We start from the raw sequence: 20,000 nt of genomic DNA on the forward strand, positions 1-20,000 counted from the left end.
ACGCACACACCCTGACTGACGCACGCACACACACTGACGCACGCACACACTGACTGACTGACGCACGCACACACACACACACACTGACTGACGCACTGACTGACACACACACATACATACTGACGCACGCACACAACCCCTCACAGCCGCATGCACACAACCCCTCACAGCCACACGCACACATACACAGACTGACGCGCGCGCACACACACACACACACTGACTGCTGCACACACACCCACTGACTGCTGCACACACACACACTGACTGCTGCACACACACACACACACACACACACTGACTGACACACACTGACTGACACACACACACACACACACTGACTGACACACACACACTTACTGACGCGCGCGCGCGCACACCCCCACACCCACACACTGACTGAATGACTGACTGACTGCCGCACGCACACACTGACTGACTGAGGCACACACACACGCACACACTGACTGTGTGAGTGTGTGCGTCAGTCAGTCTGTGTGTGTGTTTGTGTTTCTGCGTCAGACTCACTGACGCGCGCGCACACACACTGACTGACTGACGCACACACAATGACTGACGCACACACACTGCATGAAGCTGTAAAGGAGGGAGGGGGGGAACTGGATTGATGTGAATGGGGGACAAACAGAGAGAGGGGGAGGGGTGAGGAGAGAGAGAGGAGCGGGAACATTACATCCCGGGCAACGCCGGGTCTCTCAGCTAGTATAAAATAAACGTAAAGAGAGGGTGCATACCATTCAATGATGGATACAAAAAAAGGAACAACAGGACAGTCACTCTTATACTCCCAGAAAGTGAATATATATATCATTTACGTGAATCACTATCCGTATTTGAAGTGTGTGTGTATATAAATATATATATACATACAAATGAGCATACAGTAATATTTCCATTTGCTATTTGCCTTGCTATGGAGGGTTTTTGTCACTTTTTTACTCGCATAACTTCACATATACATACATATATAATATATATAATATATATATGCAGTGGAAGTGTATTGTGTGTATTTACCTACACACTCACTCCACATTTCAGTAACATACATATACATCTAAATAATATTCACATATACACGTTTGCTATAAATGGAATTATTACAATTTTACATTATATACATGTGCAATGAATGGAATAAACACTGTAATAAGTTTGAAATCGCCTATCCGAGCTGCTATGCATAGCTGATCCCTTTTCTCCAGCTTCCTTGAATGTACTACTGTATGAGGAAGATCATGTGACCAGATGCTAGTGCACGTTTAGAGAGAGGGAGGGCAGTGCTGACAAAGGGGTGTGCCTGGGTTTGTGACAGGACATGAAGGGGCAGTGCCTTAGCAAATGCTTGTTAAAATAGAATACAAGAAAATTGGTCTTTCAAAGTTGTTTTTTTAAAAACAGAAAATGCTAAAAGTATTATTTCTTACTACAGAACAGATTTATTAAAAAAAACACACATGCAGGATATAGACTGAACTGCAGCTTTAATCTTGTCAACAGCATTATACTTTATGACTAAAATGCTTCAGCCATGTTTATTGATAATGCTGCAATTAAAAACACTCGTTCAATTATGTAATTAGTGCAGTTTTAAACCTGTCACACATAGAAACATTGCAAATGCTATTAATTTATTGTCAGAATGCCAGGGAAAAGCATGCTTGGAAACAAACCACACTAAGCTATTTTCTTCAAGAACCAGTGTTTATAATGTAATACTTTTGTCATTTCAACCCTTACATTTGTTAGATGGGGAAAAATGACGAAAATGAATGATCTGTAAAACTGTGACAAATAATAAGGATGTTCTAATGGTTATTTTAGCCATAATCATCTCATTATTTAATAGAAAGAAAAGATCAGCTGATGTTATGAATTCTGCTCACTACTATGATTGTGCTGCTGTAGTATAAAGCAATGGCTACATAAATGGGCCCATATTTACCAAGCAGTGAAATGTCATAAGAGACCTTCCGGCTTACTCAAGTCAATTGGCCATAAGGTGTCTTATGGAATAGCAGCGCTTAGTAAATATGGCCCTTAATGCTTTTTATTAATCATTAGTCCTTATGGTGAGATGGACATAAAAAATAAACATGGCACACTAGTAAAACTACAAAATTATATTTTCTCAAGAAAAATGTAACTTTGGTGTGCTGGAAGTTGATGGAGGTATAGATGTTCATTATCAGGGGGATAAATGTGCTTCCCATGTATAAAACACAGCTCTACATGTGCAGTTCCACAGTCACCAGTGACCTGAAGTCCTCAGATCTTAAGCCTTTCACTGCCAGAGGGTCACATTGTAAACCTTTGTATGTCTTTGCCACATACTGTACTACAAAATTCACAGTCTGCTATGGGTGAATAATTACAATAACACCAGTAATGGACGACTGTGCGTTTTGAATACATATTTATAGATCACTGAACAATTAGGAAACGGAAATATCAGACAAGTTTCTTCACAAGTTTTATCAATTCCAGGAACAGCAATTAGCCAAATAATATTATATACATTACATCTGACATTTTAGAGAGCCTGACACAAAACATGCTTCCCAACAATGTAACTGAACATACAAATGTATTTTCATTTCCAATACTCTTATTGTATTTTAAAAATAATAAAATGCATAGTTTGTTTGGTTTTTTTTTCCCTCCATAGAGAATGTATTGGTAGAGTTTGCCACTTATGTGCTTTGAGATCAGATATTTTAGGTAATATTGGTAGGCATACCCTCCAACTGTACCTATTTAAACCAGCTGCACCTATTTCTGCTATTGTGTGAAAGCCAAGGAGAGTTAGGCCGCATCCATGGATACTGCTTGTGGGCTGAGGTGCACTTCCGCTCGGCACTGAGCCCCTACAGCCGCAATGAGAGCAGCTTTAGTTTGGGCTCCCCTACGCAGAAGCGTAGGTCTTAGGAAAATTTTAAATGTTCCCGCTTGCCGGAGCGCAGGGCCTGTCACGTGAGCGGTTCGCCCAATGAGGGCGAACCAGCTCCGTGACGTCACTGGCCCGCCCACCGACACGCCCACGGACGGCGCGCTGTCTAAGGCCAGGGAAAGCACCCGCTTTCCCTCAGCCTCATCGCGCCTCCACCCGCCAGCAGTAAACATGGCCGAGGCCTTACACTGCTGTTTCTCTTTAATGCTTGCACCTTCTGCTAATTACAACTAAAGATCAATCACTGATTTTATAAATCATCAAAATGTTATAGAAACTATCACCACCTCTATTGTATGTGTATTATAAGGTGACCAGACGTCCCGGTTGTTCCGTTTTTTGGGATTGTGTCCCGGTGATATATATATATTTTTTTTTAGGTTCCAAAACATCCAATTTTTTAAGTGAAACTTCTTTGCTGGCACCTACATGTTTTTCTTGGGACAAAATCCATGCCTTGTAACGAAAAAAACGTAACAAGAGTGACGTCACAGAACTAATGGGTGCAAGCCTGTTGCGCTCAAAATCATCATTCTTAGACATGCGGGCACACCTGCGCAGCAGGCGCTGTGGGGCACTCCTGCGCAGTACCTGCCGCGTCTAAGTGCTCCTGTGCAGTGGGTGCCATGGGGCACACCTGCACTGTACACGCCACGTCCGGCCACGCCTCCGCAGTAGGCACCGGGGGTGCGTCTGTGCAGTAGGCGCTGCGTCCGGGTGCACCTGCGCAATAGGCAACATGGGACAAGCCTGCGCAAAAGAGCCACGTCCGGGCGCACCTGCACCACATGTACAGACGCAACACACACACACAGAGAGAGACACACACAAGGAATTTACAGTTACTATACATATAGAAGTACAAATAGGTAAAACAAGGGGTTTGTGCCGCGCACCCACGTTCTAAGTCAAACTTCTTTGCGTTTTGGCACTGAAATTCTATTTTTATTTAAAAACATAACCATCACAAATACAATTTATGTGACAAAATACAAAAGTTTCACTTAAAATGCGCGTGCACGGCACACACGCACTTTTTTTTGTTTTGTTTGCCCACGCCGATCGCAAATGCGCTGCCAGCAAAAGCCGATCGCGCATGCGTGGCCGGCAAACGCTGATCCTGCGCATGCATGAATGGCCCACGCCGATCTCAAATGCACTGCCGCCAAGAGCCACATGCGCATCCGGCAATAGCCGATCCGGCACATACGCAATCGGTGTGGGCCATTAGCACATGCGCAACTGTTGTCCTGGTTTTTCACTGGGAGAAAATGGTCAACCTAGTCTACTAGTATATACAAATAAAGTTCACAAATGCAAGTGTTAATGGTAGCAAGCTCTTTGTAAATAATAAATTGCATGCATTATGGAGCCTTCATAGGAAGTGTTTCTGTATCCCACAAGGAAAGAGAAAAACGAAATTGTATATATTTTCATGCGGTCAATGTTTGAGGGTCTTATAAACAGACTCAGTATTATTTTGCATTGAACTGCTAAATTGTCTGATAAGAGGGGCTAAGACACCTGACTAACAGTTTCTAATAGCAAATAAAAACACCACACGTGAACACACTCACATGATTCAGGCCTTGGTCCCAGTGATCGCAACGGCGTGCGCAGCGCGAACAAGAGACGGCCCTCCATGGGGCCGGCTCCAGTCAGTCCGTTCGCACACGTACACAAAGCGCGATGGCACAACCATATTTTTAATAGTCAAGAAATTTGACTTTTGTCACGGCGGCCGAGCGATGGTCACGGCAGCAGTTCAGCCAATGAGGGTGAACCAGTCACATGAGGCCACGCCTCCGCGTAACGAGTGATCTGAAGTCCTCAGATCGCTCGGGTGAAGGCCACAAATGCCACCAGGCGCTCCGTTGCTCGCGAGCGCGCGCTGAGGACGTAGCCTTAGGCCGCGCTTATACCCAAAGTGGCCGGGTGCGCGATGCCAAACGAGGGCACGCCTCCCTGTCGCCTTCTGTGCAGGTTTCGGGCGCATCGCCCTGAGGGAGGACGTGTGCCCGGCCGCCGCCAGTATAATCAAGGCCTATGACATGTCTGAAACGCTGCCTTTCCCCATTATCTCTTAGCATGCAATGCTTCCACTGCTGCCAGGGATCCTGGGGAATGTCATGCAAATGAGCACACACAAACATCCAAATAGATTCTGCACCAAAACAATGACATTTAAATGTTACGATATTAACATTAAAGACTGAGACTAATACATGCATAGCGCATATAGCCCAGAAGAGCAACTCAGGCTTCCCATAAGTGAGCCATAAGTGAGACTGACTCCCAAGCAGCGAGCATTACAGAAACCCAGTGAGAACTGACAGGTATGTGTTCATATTCCTCTTTATTTTGATCTATAGGAAACTGCATACACTCCTTAATAAATATAACTAAATAAACGCAGACACTCCTATTTATTTGCTAAGTTGCTGCAAAGCAAATCTCTCCTTAGAACAGGTAGCTTCCTACACTGATGCAATATGAGGAAGTCCTTTCTGATCTGCACTGGTAATGTGGCATGTTGTTGTGCCTTTGCTCTTTCAGCTCATTCTGTTTATTACTATTATTATATGTTAATAATTATGTATATTATTATTTAGTGTTTATTACTATTATTATTTGTTAATAATTATGATTATTATTTATTGTGTATTACGATGTCAGTATATTTATTTTAAGTCAGTTAATTTATTTGATGTCATTGCAGTGTTCCCTGCGGCTGTTACCTGACTTCTCCATGTTCCCTGCGTCTCCTCACTACTGCCTCCCGCTTTGAATTGGGGTCTTTCAATCAACAGGCCGACGCTTTCTTTTGGTTGTCATGGCAGCGGCTTTGCACCAGGAAACGTACGGAGGCCCGCAGGTCCGAAAAACTCCCGCGTGAATCAGGACGGGTAAAGTCTAGTAAGGTGTGGGCCTGTGTGACGTCACAATACTAAAGCAGTAACACTGTGTCAATGTTACCTGGCTCTGAGGGACCTGGGCAGACAGGTTTCCCTGGATGGGAGGGACAGGCCGATCCTACTAATACTCTCTTGTTTCCTTTTAGCTGCCAAAATTAGGATATTTAGGAGTGATTACTAGGAGGGGGGTGAATCACACGTGTTTCTGTCTGTCTGTCTGTAATGTTCCTGCGTGGAAACGTCTGTAGGCTGTGTGGAGAATGAATGCTGTCAATGTATGTTGTGTAATGTATACTTTATGTACATATATATATATATATATATATATATATATATCATGTAAAAAAAATAAGACATTGAGAGATCATTTACAGGAGCATAAAGTTATTCACAAGAAACAAAAAACTCCCCCCTCCCTTTATTTCTTGTGACTAACTTGTTGACCTGCAACTTGTTGATCTGATGTTTTTCTTCGGGCGTCCCTAAAGGGTTCTGTGACGTGCTGCTCAGGGACCTACCCGGCTGCGGAGGGGACCCACAAATTAGACCTAGTCGCGCCCTACTTCCTGTATCTGCCGCCTTGGCGGGCCCTCCTGCATCACCGGCTGGGCACGTAACCAAAACTAGTTGGATACCACTGATCTAGTCAATTGCATCTATGCTGTTCTTTATATATACACTGTTTACAAAAAATTTGCAGTTGTACATTTTTGTAATTTAGTTGTACTGATTAATTGCAATCCATTTCAACATTAAATTAACCCCAAAATATTACTTTGCAAAACCTCCAGAATCTATATAATTTCTTATACTAGTATGTGACTCCACCAAGGACATGCTTAGATTGTAAGCTCTTCGGGACAGGGATTTCATTTCCTATTGTCTGATTTTGCTGCACTTATTGTATTATAATTCCCTGTACTGTATTCTTTGTGAAGCGCTGAGTACACTTTTGGCGCTATATAAATAAAGACATACAACACATGCAATGCTGCTGTCCCATGAAACTGGTTTCTAATATCCCACTAAATAGAGGCCCAAGAAAACTTGAGTGTACACAGAGGCTGTTCCTTAAATGTGACCCTGATGTCAGTACATAAAAAGTCCACAGGATCAGGAAGTAGAACAGATAAGAAGTCAGGAGGTGTGGATTATGACCTGATAAGAGCATGCCCCATATATATAATGAAACTTGCCCTGTATGTGTTCTGCACGTAAAAGACTATAAACATCAAGTATCCTCTTAAAATAGCAATTCTACAAGTGAACTGTAGATGGTTAAAACATAACCTGTTTTATAGAGAAATTTGATATTTTTTATTTTATTTTTTCAAAATTTCAGTAGATATAAATGTAGACTATTTGGATCAGGGACACAAGTATCCAAATATATATACCGCAGGGTACACAATAATATGTGTAATTGAATTAGAATAGATTGTAATAATGCTGCGATATCTGGCAGAAATACAATAACCAGTGCACATTACATGTGCATAGACATTTTGTAACCATTTTTAACCAGTTGATATTTTACTTTCAAGGAAAGCAGCAGCAGCAAATGCTCAAATCCACATAATTTTTGTTGTACAACTTGCTTGCACATACAGTACAGACATATTGTCATTTCCCACTTCGCTGCTTTCGTCTTTCTAAACGTTTTTTGTGATCGTTTCATTAACTAAACATTTAAAAGTGGAAGGGAGTAAGCGCACTTCATTTCCCAGGTTCAGCTGAAAATAGAAATGTATTGATTTTTCACAGAACATAAGTCATTTTTTATTTTACTTCAGGGTAGATCAAATCTTTCAAAGGAATTAAATTGCTTTGATCATTTTTTGTTTTATTTTTCCCTGCTGTGCGGGGGTCTGCTCCTTTAACATAACACCCTGAGTTAAAAGTTTTACCTAAACCTTGACTGTAGATAACACATACTGAGGGTAACTAACGTATGTATAAAATGCAAATACTGCAAAAAAAAAATGCTTAGGTGCAAACAAAAGCAGGACAGCGGTACTCTATATAGATTTCTGGGAGCCTCCAATTGGTAGTTGGGATGAGAAGTGTTAGGCTGCGCTTATAGTGACAGCGACGCGACGTCACGCTACGGTTGCTGGAAAATTCAAATTGAAGTGACTTCCAGCGAGCGCAACCAATCTGTCGCTCCTAATATAAGCGCACGTGACGGCTTCAATACATTTGTTTTGAAGCGACGCCGGCACTATAAGCGCAGCCTAGAGCCGTGGCAGAATGAAAATGTGGGTGGCTATCTAACCAGCCAGTGGCATAGAACTACTTGGTAATTACTTTGTAATTTATCTACAATGGCTGAGAATGTGGAGCTGCCTCGTTAATATAAACCCTGATACATTCACTTCTTATAAAACAAGTGCAAAAAGTCACTATCACTGAGATCTTGCATTTTACTAACTGAAACATCATGAAATAAAATGATTTGTTTCAGAGGAGGATACAATACTTAAACCCACCGCACTACAATTTCATCTCAATATCGCACCACATTTTCGAAGTCCATTAATAAGATGTATGCAGCTCACTTATATACATACCAAAAAATGGCGATCAAAATTGAAGAGGTCAATTTCACAGATGCAAAGGTACTTAGTACAAATATATGTGGTATTTAAAGCAGCAATACTACTTTCCAACTTGTTTATTATTATTATTATTTGTATAAGTATAGCATGTGGCAATGTATAATTCGACATACTTACCTAACTAAACTGGCAATCGTTTGGTGCTCCTGTTATAAATCTGTCAAAGTCCTGATTGTGTGCCTAACATAATGGCCACAGTAACTCAGCAGCTACAATGTATTCTTATATTACTAAGATTAACATTATCTGTTGTTACAGTTTACAGCTCAAACTGCTGGGAACATTGATAACAGGTTATCCCAAACAGTAAAAGTGTGGCAAAGATCTTGCACAGCTTGGGAGGTAGGTTAAAACTTGCTTTAGAAATCAAAGGTTGCTTTAAAAACCTCATTAAAAATGGCATTAAGCGATAAATAAATAATAAAAAACAGTCACTATTATCTAATACTACAGCACTAATGTATTTTAAAATAACGATATAAGAGTTCACATGTTTTGCTGCTTTAACTCCATGAATGCAGTTACTCAAATAAAGTGAAATAAAAAACTTACCATGTTGTTGTTTTTGACCCCCCTCAAAATATTGGTTAGCAGAGGGTCTACTTTCAAGCAGTAATTGCACTTTTTGTATTACTGCTTTAAGTATCCTGGTTCCAAGTTCCCACCCCTCTCTCACCCACCAACAATGGGGGCTGGAGGGATTAATGAAGGCAATCTCTCCTTTAACAACAAACTATAATGCACGGATGTAATCAACTATTGTTGTTTCGCCTTACTGTGAGTACCTGTGTTTATGTGTGTCCCTTTACTTACAAGGAGTATTGTCTAAAGTCTATAACCCTAAAAACTGCATTCAGCTTTTTATTATTGTGGTAATCCTCTGCAAATTGAGACTGAAAATGTGATGTGGCTATACATGCATCGCACATTGCATTAATATTGTCGTTTTTAATGGAGCTTTCAGATGTCTATTAATTTTAATACGTTATTTAATTCACTATTATTGTTTGATGACTTTTCATGTGGCAGATGTGATGTTGCACATGGTAAATGCAACGCTTGCCCAGACCTTTTGTGCATCATTTATAGGCGATGGTAAACTGTATTGTTATGGGATTAGGCAACCACATGACCATCTCTACAATCACAATAGCCTCACTCCTATTGCTTTTCTATTCATAGTCAATCAGGATCCAGACACGTGTAACAGAGGGCTGGCCAGCACACTCTTTGCTTAATCATTCTCCAGACAACAGCAGTTAAGCAACAGTACAAAGCGAACACAGGAAAAGTATATTCTGCAAGCTTTAAAGCTTCCTTCTTGTGTTATTTCTCGATACAGAAGTGGTCTTGCTAAACAACTCTACATTTTGAGTAAACTTCTGGATTTGCTGCCAGTTTTGGAGTTACTGTACACAGAGAAACGTTGATTTGGATAAACCTCTGAATAGGAGAGCCGGTGCAGCCATTTGGATACTGGTATTTTATTGGTAGCACTGGATGACTTCATGGAAAACTTCCCATCAAGGATCCAGTAATGGCTTTTTTACACGAGAGCCATGAACAGGACAGCGTTGTGATCCCAGTTCCCCCTGAGAGGAACTGTTTTCTGGATGTGACAGATTCCAGTGACATTGAAGAAGGGATCTTGGATGACTTGGAGTTGAATCCATTCGATGGCTTGCCTTACTCATCTCGTTTTTACAACCTTCTCAGGCAGAGAGAAGAACTTCCCATCTGGAAAATGAAATATGCCTTTGTGGAAAGTTTACTTCATAACCAAATTGTGGTGGTGTCAGGAGGAGCTAAGAGCGGAAAGAGCTCTCAAGTGAGTATAATATTGTTTCCTGCAGTTTAGCAGTAGTTTCCTCCACAAATAGAAGATTCTTAAATTATTCTGTGTTTATGTGATTCCTGCTTTACTGAATATTAGATGTACCCCACTAAGCTATTCTGTATTTCCCTTCGTTAACATTTGATCGAAGAGTCCAATTTTAGCCAGATTTTACACAATGGCAAAGGCTCTAACACCCTTTCAGGTCCCAAAATTAGAAATTGGTACAGCTGTATATGTAATGATGGGTACCGCCTGTATTTCTCCCCTCTACTCTTCATCCAATTCACCGGTTTTAGCAACCCCAAACCATCACCACACAAATATAGTGATAATGGTGAATCCCGGGCAGGGAAAATTGGGCCTATATGTTAAGCTCTACAAACAAAATTACAGTAGGTTTATAAACATCTTAACCTAATTTAACTTCATCCATTTAGTCCAGGAGTGGCCATCTCCAGGCCTCAAGGGCCTCCAACAGGTCTGGTTTAAAGGTTTTTGTGCTTGCTTCAGCACAAGTAAGCCACTAGTGCTGAAGCGGGGATATCCTGAACACTTGACCTGTTGGTAGCCCTTGGGACTGGATTTGACCACCCCTGACTTAATCAATTAAAGCTAAAGCAGCAATTCCTGATATCATTTTTACACTGGAACAAAGGGGTCTTCTGGAGCTGAACTGCATTGTTTAGTTCCAGGACACGTAGTCGTGTAGTTGAGTGTCCCCCTTATAGGGCTCCATGTTAAATTGGATTAGAAGCAAAAGGTGACAGTGTGCTCATTTGCATGTCATTTCCCAGAATCCCTAGCTGCAGAGAAAGCGCTGTATGCTAAGAGATAACAGCAGGGTTGCAGACCTGTCTGACACGTGAAAGTGCTCACAAGTGGTATTTCTAGTTGCCTTCTGTTTTAGAAATTCAATAAGTCTTGCAGGTCACGCAGGCCATTAGGACGCAGCAATGTGGGTGGTTGTAGCTTTCCATTGGACAGCCATTTTAAATACCTGGGACCTAACACCGATAACTAAACTTTTAAGTACCGTGGACACCAGGGGTTCTCCGGGAGCTAGAAAAATGTGTTTCCAATATTGCAAAAAGATGTCTTTGTTATTTAGGTGGGATTACTGAGGGGTAAATGTCTAATGTGTAACTGCATCACCACTATTGTCTCAATACCAGATACAGTACATGCAAATATTGGTATCCTTTTTTTTTGTTGCCACGTATCTGGTAGTTTGCGTGGAAAGATGCAGTCCCACATATTCTTCACCTGTGCAAGGTCCTGATTATCATACACATCACATCAGTCAGAGAACGAGTACCGAAGGGAAATCCACCCCATGTTTCGACTTTCCGTATTTAAAAACTAATCACACAAACACATTTAAACATACTTATATGTGCCTGATTTCTGTAATGAGAAAAAAAGAACCTCAATCGTCAGATTTAAACCATTAAACATGTCACTGCCATTGGTTCATTTTGATCTCAGGAGTGACTCTCCTTTGTGTGCAAACAGCTTATGTCACCATTTAACCTGTGAGTCATGTATATGTGCTGAACTGCTAACTGTAATTTACCTAGTAACACAGCACCATAAATCACTGCAGCTTAAAAGGCTTTGCATTGATTACTGGGACAGGCTTTCTCAACTCCAGTCCTCAAGACCCCCCAACAAGTCAGGTATTCAGGATGTCCTTTCTTCAGCACAGGTGGCTCAATCTGTGGCTCAGTCAAAGACTGAGCCACCTGTGCTGAAGAAGGAACATCCTGGAAACCTGACCTGTTGGTGGCCATTGAGGACTGGAGTTTCCCAGCCCTAGTCTTCAGCAGGACGGAGACACCTCTGCTGAAGCAGGCTCTTCGATTGAGCCACCTGTGCTGAAGCTGGGACATTTTTAAAACCTGACCTGTTGGGTGGAGGGCCACAGACAGATTTCATGGGGCCCAGAACTAGAGCTTTGCCCGGGCCCCCCCACCTGTGTTGGCAACGCCCCCTACCCACCCCCCGTGTCGGTGACCTTGCAAGCCCTCCCCTTTCACACCTGTATTTCTCTCCCCTTTGTCTCTCACTTCCCCCACGCTCTTCCTCACTCTCCCCCTTCCTCTCTTACACCCCCTCTTCTTTCTCCCCCCTTCTGCTATCAATCAATTACCCCCTCTCAGTCAATCCCCCCCTTTCTTCACACTCATTTCCCCCTCCTCCCCTGTCCACACACAATTCCCCTCAATACCCATACAACCCCCCAATTCACACACAATACCCCCTCCTAATACAAAACTCCCCAAATACAGATACCGCTACTACTCCCCAGATACAATTCCCCCCTCCACAAATACAATTCCCCCCTCCACAAATACAATTCCCCCCTCCACAAATACAATTCCCCACTCCCAGAAATACACTTAGTACCCCCCAACAAATACAGCTACTTCCCCCCCCAAAAAAATACCACCACCCCCCATAAATACACTTACCACAGATCCCTACAAATACACTTACCACTTACCTCTAGTTGTTGCTGCCATCGCCGGCCCCCGCTCTCCCCAGCTGCTGCCTTGTCCCACACCAGGCCTCTCTCCCCCGCTGCTGCCTTGTCCCACACCAGGCCTCTCTCCCCCGCTGCTGCCTTGTCCCACACCAGGCCTCTCTCCCCAGCTGCTGCCTTGTCCCACACCAGGCCTCTCTCCCCCGCTGGTGCCCACCGTAAGCTGATCCTGACTTCCGGGTGCACCCAGGTTGGAGAGAGCAGGCAGCAGCTGAGGGAGAGCCGAGGCACGGCAGCTGGACGCAGGAGTTACATTCAGCACCGGTCAGCCAGGCTCCCAGCAGCCACCGGGCCCAGGGCACTTATCTTGGCTCTCCCCCCCCCCCTGTCTGTGGCCCTGGTTGGGGGATCTTGAGCATTGGAGTTGAGAACCACTGGATTAGCCAATTCAAATAGGAGAATTTGCTAATCTAATAACTAAGTGTATTTTCCCACAGAATACTGTTTAATTCAGGCATTAACCTGCTAGGTTTTCTGCCTTTACCTTTCCCATACTGTACTTTGTGCTGGCAATAAAGTAAAGAGAACAAAAAGTGGATCGAGGTGACTGCTGCTCCAAACGATTTTTGCTAAGACTACTTGCCTCCCCAACCCGGGTTTTGCTCCGTTTATCATACCTACATATCTCACCATTCAGTGATCCTTTGTCCCCCTGGAGCTCATATTCGGTTCTTTCCTAATAAAGCAAAGAGGAAATATTTTTTTTCAGTGAGATACCAGACAATATGTATGTGATGGGCTCAAATTCGTGCTATTTTCAGTCTACGTTTGTAGTCACAATAACAAACAATGCTGTTTGTCAAGCGTTCGCGGTGCTTCATCCCTGTCATGTCATTATTTAGTGTGGCAGCAGGACACTCACTCAGCTCATTGCCTGTGGGTGCCTTACGAATCCCAACTTGTATTCCTGTGGGCCTGTGTCTATTTAAAGTGGATGCGGATGATTCCCGGCACTGACAGTAGCTGCCACCTTTTGGCACTTAAACTGCCAATGATAGCGGGCCTGCCGCTGGTGGAGTCCCACCTCTTATTCAATATAGTGACACGTTCTTAATGTCAAGTTAACACGTTCACAGGAATAGAAGTTAAATCATACATAACTGTGCTGCTCACCACGTGGAATAGGTGTTTATTTGTGCTTTATTCAATGTACAGTGAAGTGTTTCCCTGCCATGGAGAAGCGACTTCACAGCTTATTGAGTAACGCAGTAAATGGCAGTTTTCACCCGATCGCACTTCGATCGTCCCGCATTGGATCCTATTTTATAAGGCCCAGGACCCTAATGCTGGAATTCATTAATGGTCGATGGGGGTATCGCACCTTGGACCGGTGTTAATTGCCATTGACTTGAAGGGCGGTAAACGCTAGATCGGGGCATGATAACCTACAACGAGTGTCTTCTGCTCCTAAAGCTTCAGGGGACTAGTAGGGGTAACCTATCTAATAGAGTTTGTCCCTTAAAGTTTAAACATTTTTTATTAATCTTCAACATTGTGTTTGCATGTGGCTGCTCACAGTGCGTTTTCTTCTGTTATTCTATTTGTCCTCTTTCTTATCACCCCTTTGATTGAATTTATACTATGTATGTAAGTATGCGGGTGTGTATATGTATTTGCTATATGTGTATGTATGTATGTATGTATATATATATATATATATATATATATATGTATATATGTATATATGTATGTGTGTATATATATATATATGTGTGTGTATATATATATATATATATATATATATGCTGCAGTGGAAGCACTGTGTGCTGGGTGATAATGCTGAAAGTCGGGGTTGCAGACCTGTCTTAAGACATGCAAATGAGCATACAGTAATATTTCCATTTGCTATATGCTTTACTGTGGAGGGTTTTTGTCACTTTTTTTACCCACCATAACTTAACTAAGTGTGGTGAAACCTATCCCTGCTTCATTTTGCAAAGCCAGTATAACCAACCCCACACTGAGGAGACCCGTTAAGGTTGAAACAGCTGTCTGTGGGTGGGTGGGTTCACTGGCTATGCATCTTAACCTTGGCTGTGCTCAAAGCTGTGAAATGCAGCAAGCTTAAGCTTATAGGGGACCATGTTAAATGGTTTTTAAGCAAAAGGTGGCACTGTGTGCTCATTTGCATGTCATTTCCCAGAATCCCTTGCTGCAGTGGAAGTGCTGTGTGCTGGGTGATAATGGTGAAAGGTGTGGTTGCAGACCTGTCTAAGACATGCAAATGAGCTTACAGTAATATTTCCATTATATATATTATATACATACATATATTATATATATACACATACACACACACACACACACTTATACTTAGTAGTAAAAGGGTAGTAAGCGAGCCCTTATTGTTTAGTGCAGGGGCACTCAACTCCAGTCCTTAAGCCCCCATGTCAGGTTTTCAGAATATCCCAGTCCCACCACAGGTGGCTCAATCAGAGGCTCAGACTGAGCCTCTGATTGAGCCACCTGTGCTGATGCAGGGACTGATTGAGCCACCTGTGCTGAAGCAGGGGATATCCTGAAAACCTGACCTGTTAGGGGGGGGGGGGGGCTGGGGTTGCGCACCCATGCGTTAACCTACTGTACATGTAAGTACTTCATATTGGTTTCCACACAACTACGTCTTTCAAATAACGCAACAATAAAACAGCCACACATGGGAAAATCTACAGCTCTATAACAAGTTAACAGGTACTGCGTACAGTATATCTTATAGCTCTTACAAGATGTTTTTCTCTCTGCTCAGCTTCCCCTCTTACCTACACAGCATGAGATGACATCAAGTCATAGCTGCCACAAGAGACATCCTCCACAGCATCTCGCCTAATCATATTGTAAGCTTGCCTTGCTAGGATTGCATTGCAGGATTTACACTCTGCAGCCTGTATATATTGGTTGGCAATATATATATACACTAAAAAAGAGTCAGTGTGTTAATTGAAACCTTTCTACATGCAACGCACATTTTATGGTCATTTGTATTACTTTCTAGTATAAAAATGTTGATTCACAAATTATTTCTTAGTACATTGGCCCATGTTTCTCCTTTTTTGTACATTTAACCCATTTACTACCAGCTGTGTTGCAAGCAAAGAATGTCTGCACAAGTGTCTGATTCTTTCCACTAACTCATCTTTATTTGATTGCATACGTTTTATATTTTGGCTCCAAGCCATACAGTATACATGCTAAAAATGATGCAAATACTTTTTGTCTTCTACTTGCCTATTTACTTATTGGGGTGTGTAAGCCACAATGTGTTTTCTCGTGTCAGCAGTTGGGACTGCTTTATAAATCAGATGGCAGAGGCGTTTAGGAATTGCATCAGTCGTCTTCTCCCCTGGGACTAAATATGTCACCTTAGCAATGTATTTGGCCTCCCAGGGCTTCAGAAGAGAAAGTTTCAAGCTTGTTCCTGAGCTCATGTCTGTCTGTTCCCTGCCCATGTAATATATTCCTGGCCCAGCCATCTGTTGCGACCTGCCAGCTTTATATCCCTTTATTCCCCTATTCATTTGTCAGTGGCCAGCTAGTTAGAATGGAACAGCTATTGCAGTAACACTGAAGCTAAGCTTGCACTGATTAACCCTTAGTGTAGTAACTCAATATGCATTATAAAGTGACATACTAAACGCTATGTTTTTCTCCTGTTCTTTAGATTCCTCAGTGGTGTGCAGAATATTGCTTATCAGTGCACTATCAGCACGGAGTGGTAGTCTGCACACAAGTGCAGAAGCAGGCAGCTGCGTGGCTGGCAATGAGAGTCGCGGATGAAATGGATGTCAATATCGGACATGAAGTTGGTTATGTTGTCCCTTTAGAGAATTGTTGTACAAATGAAACGATCTTAAGGTTTGTGTGCCTTTGTGTTTAATCCCCCCCCCCCCCCCTTACCCTGTACAGCTGTCAGCTCACGCTGAGTGCAAAGGCTAAAAAGAAAAGCCCTCAGCAAATCACCGAGCCATCACCGCACAAAGCAGCTGACAAAAGCAGTGGGGAAAAGAAGAAGTGTGTCCAAGACGGGGAAGAAGGTGGCTCCAGAGTGACTATATATATATATATATATATATATGTATGTATGTAGAGGTATCAGTACCGTGTTAGCCGAGCTTCAATAATCAAAAAATAAATAGATGATACCGTTCTGTGGCTAACGAAATGCTTTTATTTGTGCGAGCTTTCGAGATACACTGATCTCTTCGTCCGGCGATGTTACAATGAATGAAGCAAGCAAAAGCTATACTATAAACAGTGTCTATTGGAATGTTATCTGTGCTGGTCCTTCCCCCGGTGTGGATGTGTTTTATGGCTGGAGGTGTCAAAAGGTTCCTGAAAGAGTGTGTATGTGTATCAGTGTGAATTAACATGAATGGAGAGCCCACAGTATATACAGTGCTTTACAAAAGGTGTGTGTGGAGTGGGAGCGGATATAAATGGTGTGGGTGGGTGTGGAAATGTGAGAGTTAGTAGCATAACTAAAAGTGTGTGTGGATACTATGTGGTCCCTATTGGTGTATAGGGATGGAAAAACAAGGAGTATAAGTATGTGTGAGAGACAGCTGTGTGTGCATACATATGGCACAGTATGTACAGACATGGCCTATAGCGCTCGTGTGCATGAAATGCCCAGGGGGCTGCTACTACATAGGTGAGACAGGGCAGGGGCTAAACAAGAGAATGAACCTGCACCGCCACAGCATCACACGCGGAACAAGAGACAGTCCTGTTGGCGAACATTTCTCTGACTCTGGCCATAAGATGAACGATCTGAGGGTTGCCATACTCAAAGGTAATCTTAAAACACCGAAAGAGAGACGGTTGCATGAATACAAATTTATGCAACTGTTCGGGACACTTAGCAGTGGCCTAAATAGAGATCGAAATTTTATGAGTCATTACTGACACAAGTGAAATCTCTTCCCATGAGCGCTATAGGCCATGTCTGTACATACTGTGCTATATGTATGCACACACAGCTGTCTCTCACACATACTTATACTCCTTGTTTTTCCATCCCTATACACCAATAGGGACCACATAGTATCCACACACACTTTTAGTTATGCTACTAACTCTCACATTTCCACACCCACCCACACCATTTATATCCGCTCCCACTCCACACACACCTTTTGTAAAGCACTGTATATACTGTGGGCTCTCCATTCATGTTAATTCACACTGATACACATACACACTCTTTCATCACTTGCTTTCAGGAACCTTTTGACACCTCCAGCCATAAAACACATCCACACCGGGGAAAGGACCAGCACACAGAACATTCCAATAGACACTGTTTATAGTATAGCTTTTGCTTGCTTCATTCATTGTAACATTGCCGGAAGAAGAGATCAGTGTATCTCGAAAGCTCGCACAAATAAAAGCATTTCGTTAGCCACAGAACGGTATCATCTATTTATTTTTTGATTATATATATATATATATATATATATATATAGTTACATAGTAGATGAGGTTGAAAAAAGACTTCCGTCCATTAAGTTCAACCTATGCTAAATTTAGACAACAGATACTTTATCCTATATCTATACTTATTGATCCAGAGGAAGGCAAACAAAAAACCATGAATTCCTTCCTGACTCCAAGAATTGGCAATCGGAATAATCCCTGGATCAACATCCTTCCCATGTATACTTATTTGGTATATCCCTGTATACCTTTCCCATCTAAAAAGATGTCCAACCTTTTTTTGAACAAATCTATTGTATCTGCCATCACAGTCTCCATGGGTAATGAATTCCACATTTTAACTGCCCTTACTGTAAAGAACCCTTTCCTTTGATGCTGGTGAAATTTCCTTTCCTCCAACCTTAAGGGATGGCCCCGAGTCCTTTGTACTGCCCGTGGGATGAATCGTTCTTTTGAAAGCTCCTTGTATTGTCCCTGAATATATTTGTATATAGTTATCATATCCCCTCTTAGACGCCTCTTTTCTAATGTAAATAAATCTAATTTAGCTAGCCTCTCCTCATGAGTTAGAATGTCAATCCCCTTTATTAATTTGGTGGCTCTTCTCTGCACTCTCTCTAGTTCCATAATGTCTTTTCTTAGGATTAGTGCCCAAAATTGTACTCCATATTCAAGGTGTGGTCTTACTAATGCTTTGTAAAGGGGCATAATTATGTTTACTTCCCTTCCATCCATTGCCCGTTTGATGCAAGATAAGATCCTGTTTGCCTTTGCAGCTACTGCATGACTTTGGGCACTATTGCTAAGCCTGCTGTCTACAAGCACTCCTAAATCCTTCTCCATCAAGGATTCCCCCAATATATCTCCATTTAATTTGTAAGTCGCCTTTTTATTCTTGTATTCCAAATGCATAACCTTACATTTATCTGTATTAAACCTCATCTGCCATTTACCTGCCCACGTTTCCAGTCTCTCCAAATCCTTCTGAAGAGAAATTACATCCTGCTCTGATTCTATTACCTTACACAATTTTGTATCATCAGCAAAGATGGAGACTTTGCTCTCGATCCCAACCTCAAGGTCATTAATAAACAAGTTAAAAAGCAGGGGTCCCAGTTACCGATCCCTGAGGTACTCCACTCACGACTTTAGCCCAACCTGAAAAAGTCCCATTTATGACAACCCTCTGTTGTCTGTCCTTTTAACGAGTTTTCAATCCAGGTGCATATATTATTACTGAGTCCAACTTTCTTTATTTTGTACACCAACCTCTTGTGTGAAACCGTATCAAAAGCCTTTGCAAAATCTAAGTAGACCACATCAACAGCATTACCCTGGTCTAGATTCCTACTTACCTCCTCAAAGAAACAAATAAGGTTAGTTTGGCAAGATCTATCCTTCATAAATCCATGCTGACTATTACTAATAATTTTATTTTCCATTAGGTATTCCTGAATATTATCCCGTATTAAACCTTCAATTAGTTTCCCTACTATTGAAGTCAGGCTTACAGGTCTGTAATTTCCCGGTTGTGATCTAGCTCCCTTTTTAAATATAGGCACCACATCTGCTTTACGCCAATCTTGTGGTACTGAGCCTGTGGAAATGGAGTCCTTGAATATTAAATATAATGGTTTTGCTATTACTAAGCTTAACTCCTTGAGAACTCTTGGATGTATGCCAT

At 42.2% G+C, this 20,000-nt stretch overlaps 2 protein-coding genes across 7 annotated transcripts in view; one reads left to right on the forward strand and one right to left on the reverse strand.

The window, feature by feature from the left end:
* FANK1 (fibronectin type III and ankyrin repeat domains 1) overlaps nt 1-13,129 on the reverse strand; it is a 69,882-nt gene extending 56,753 nt beyond the window's left edge. The window contains exon 1 of one of the 4 annotated variants that reach the window (XM_075612261.1): nt 12,845-13,126. In XM_075612261.1, the coding sequence (XP_075468376.1) occupies nt 12,845-12,863 (19 nt within the window). In that variant the 5' untranslated portion in view covers nt 12,864-13,126. Of the gene's footprint in view, nt 1-5,709; nt 5,925-12,844 lie in introns of those variants that run through there. The other 3 variants (XM_075612263.1, XM_075612262.1, XM_075612265.1) reach the window with 3 other exon arrangements.
* Nucleotides 5,227-20,000, forward strand: part of DHX32 (DEAH-box helicase 32 (putative)) — a 48,969-nt gene continuing 34,195 nt past the window's right edge. Inside the window, exons 1-5 of one of the 3 annotated variants that reach the window (XM_075612259.1) lie at nt 5,227-5,307; nt 5,691-5,892; nt 8,763-8,846; nt 9,847-10,332; nt 16,542-16,735. In XM_075612259.1, the coding sequence (XP_075468374.1) occupies nt 10,042-10,332; nt 16,542-16,735 (485 nt within the window). In that variant the 5' untranslated portion in view covers nt 5,227-5,307; nt 5,691-5,892; nt 8,763-8,846; nt 9,847-10,041. Of the gene's footprint in view, nt 5,308-5,690; nt 5,893-8,762; nt 8,847-9,686; nt 10,333-16,541; nt 16,736-20,000 lie in introns of those variants that run through there. The other 2 variants (XM_075612260.1, XM_075612258.1) reach the window with 2 other exon arrangements.

This window comes from Ascaphus truei, chromosome 8 (genome assembly GCF_040206685.1).
Source record: "Ascaphus truei isolate aAscTru1 chromosome 8, aAscTru1.hap1, whole genome shotgun sequence".
In the NCBI taxonomy this organism is placed as follows: domain Eukaryota; kingdom Metazoa; phylum Chordata; class Amphibia; order Anura; family Ascaphidae; genus Ascaphus; species Ascaphus truei.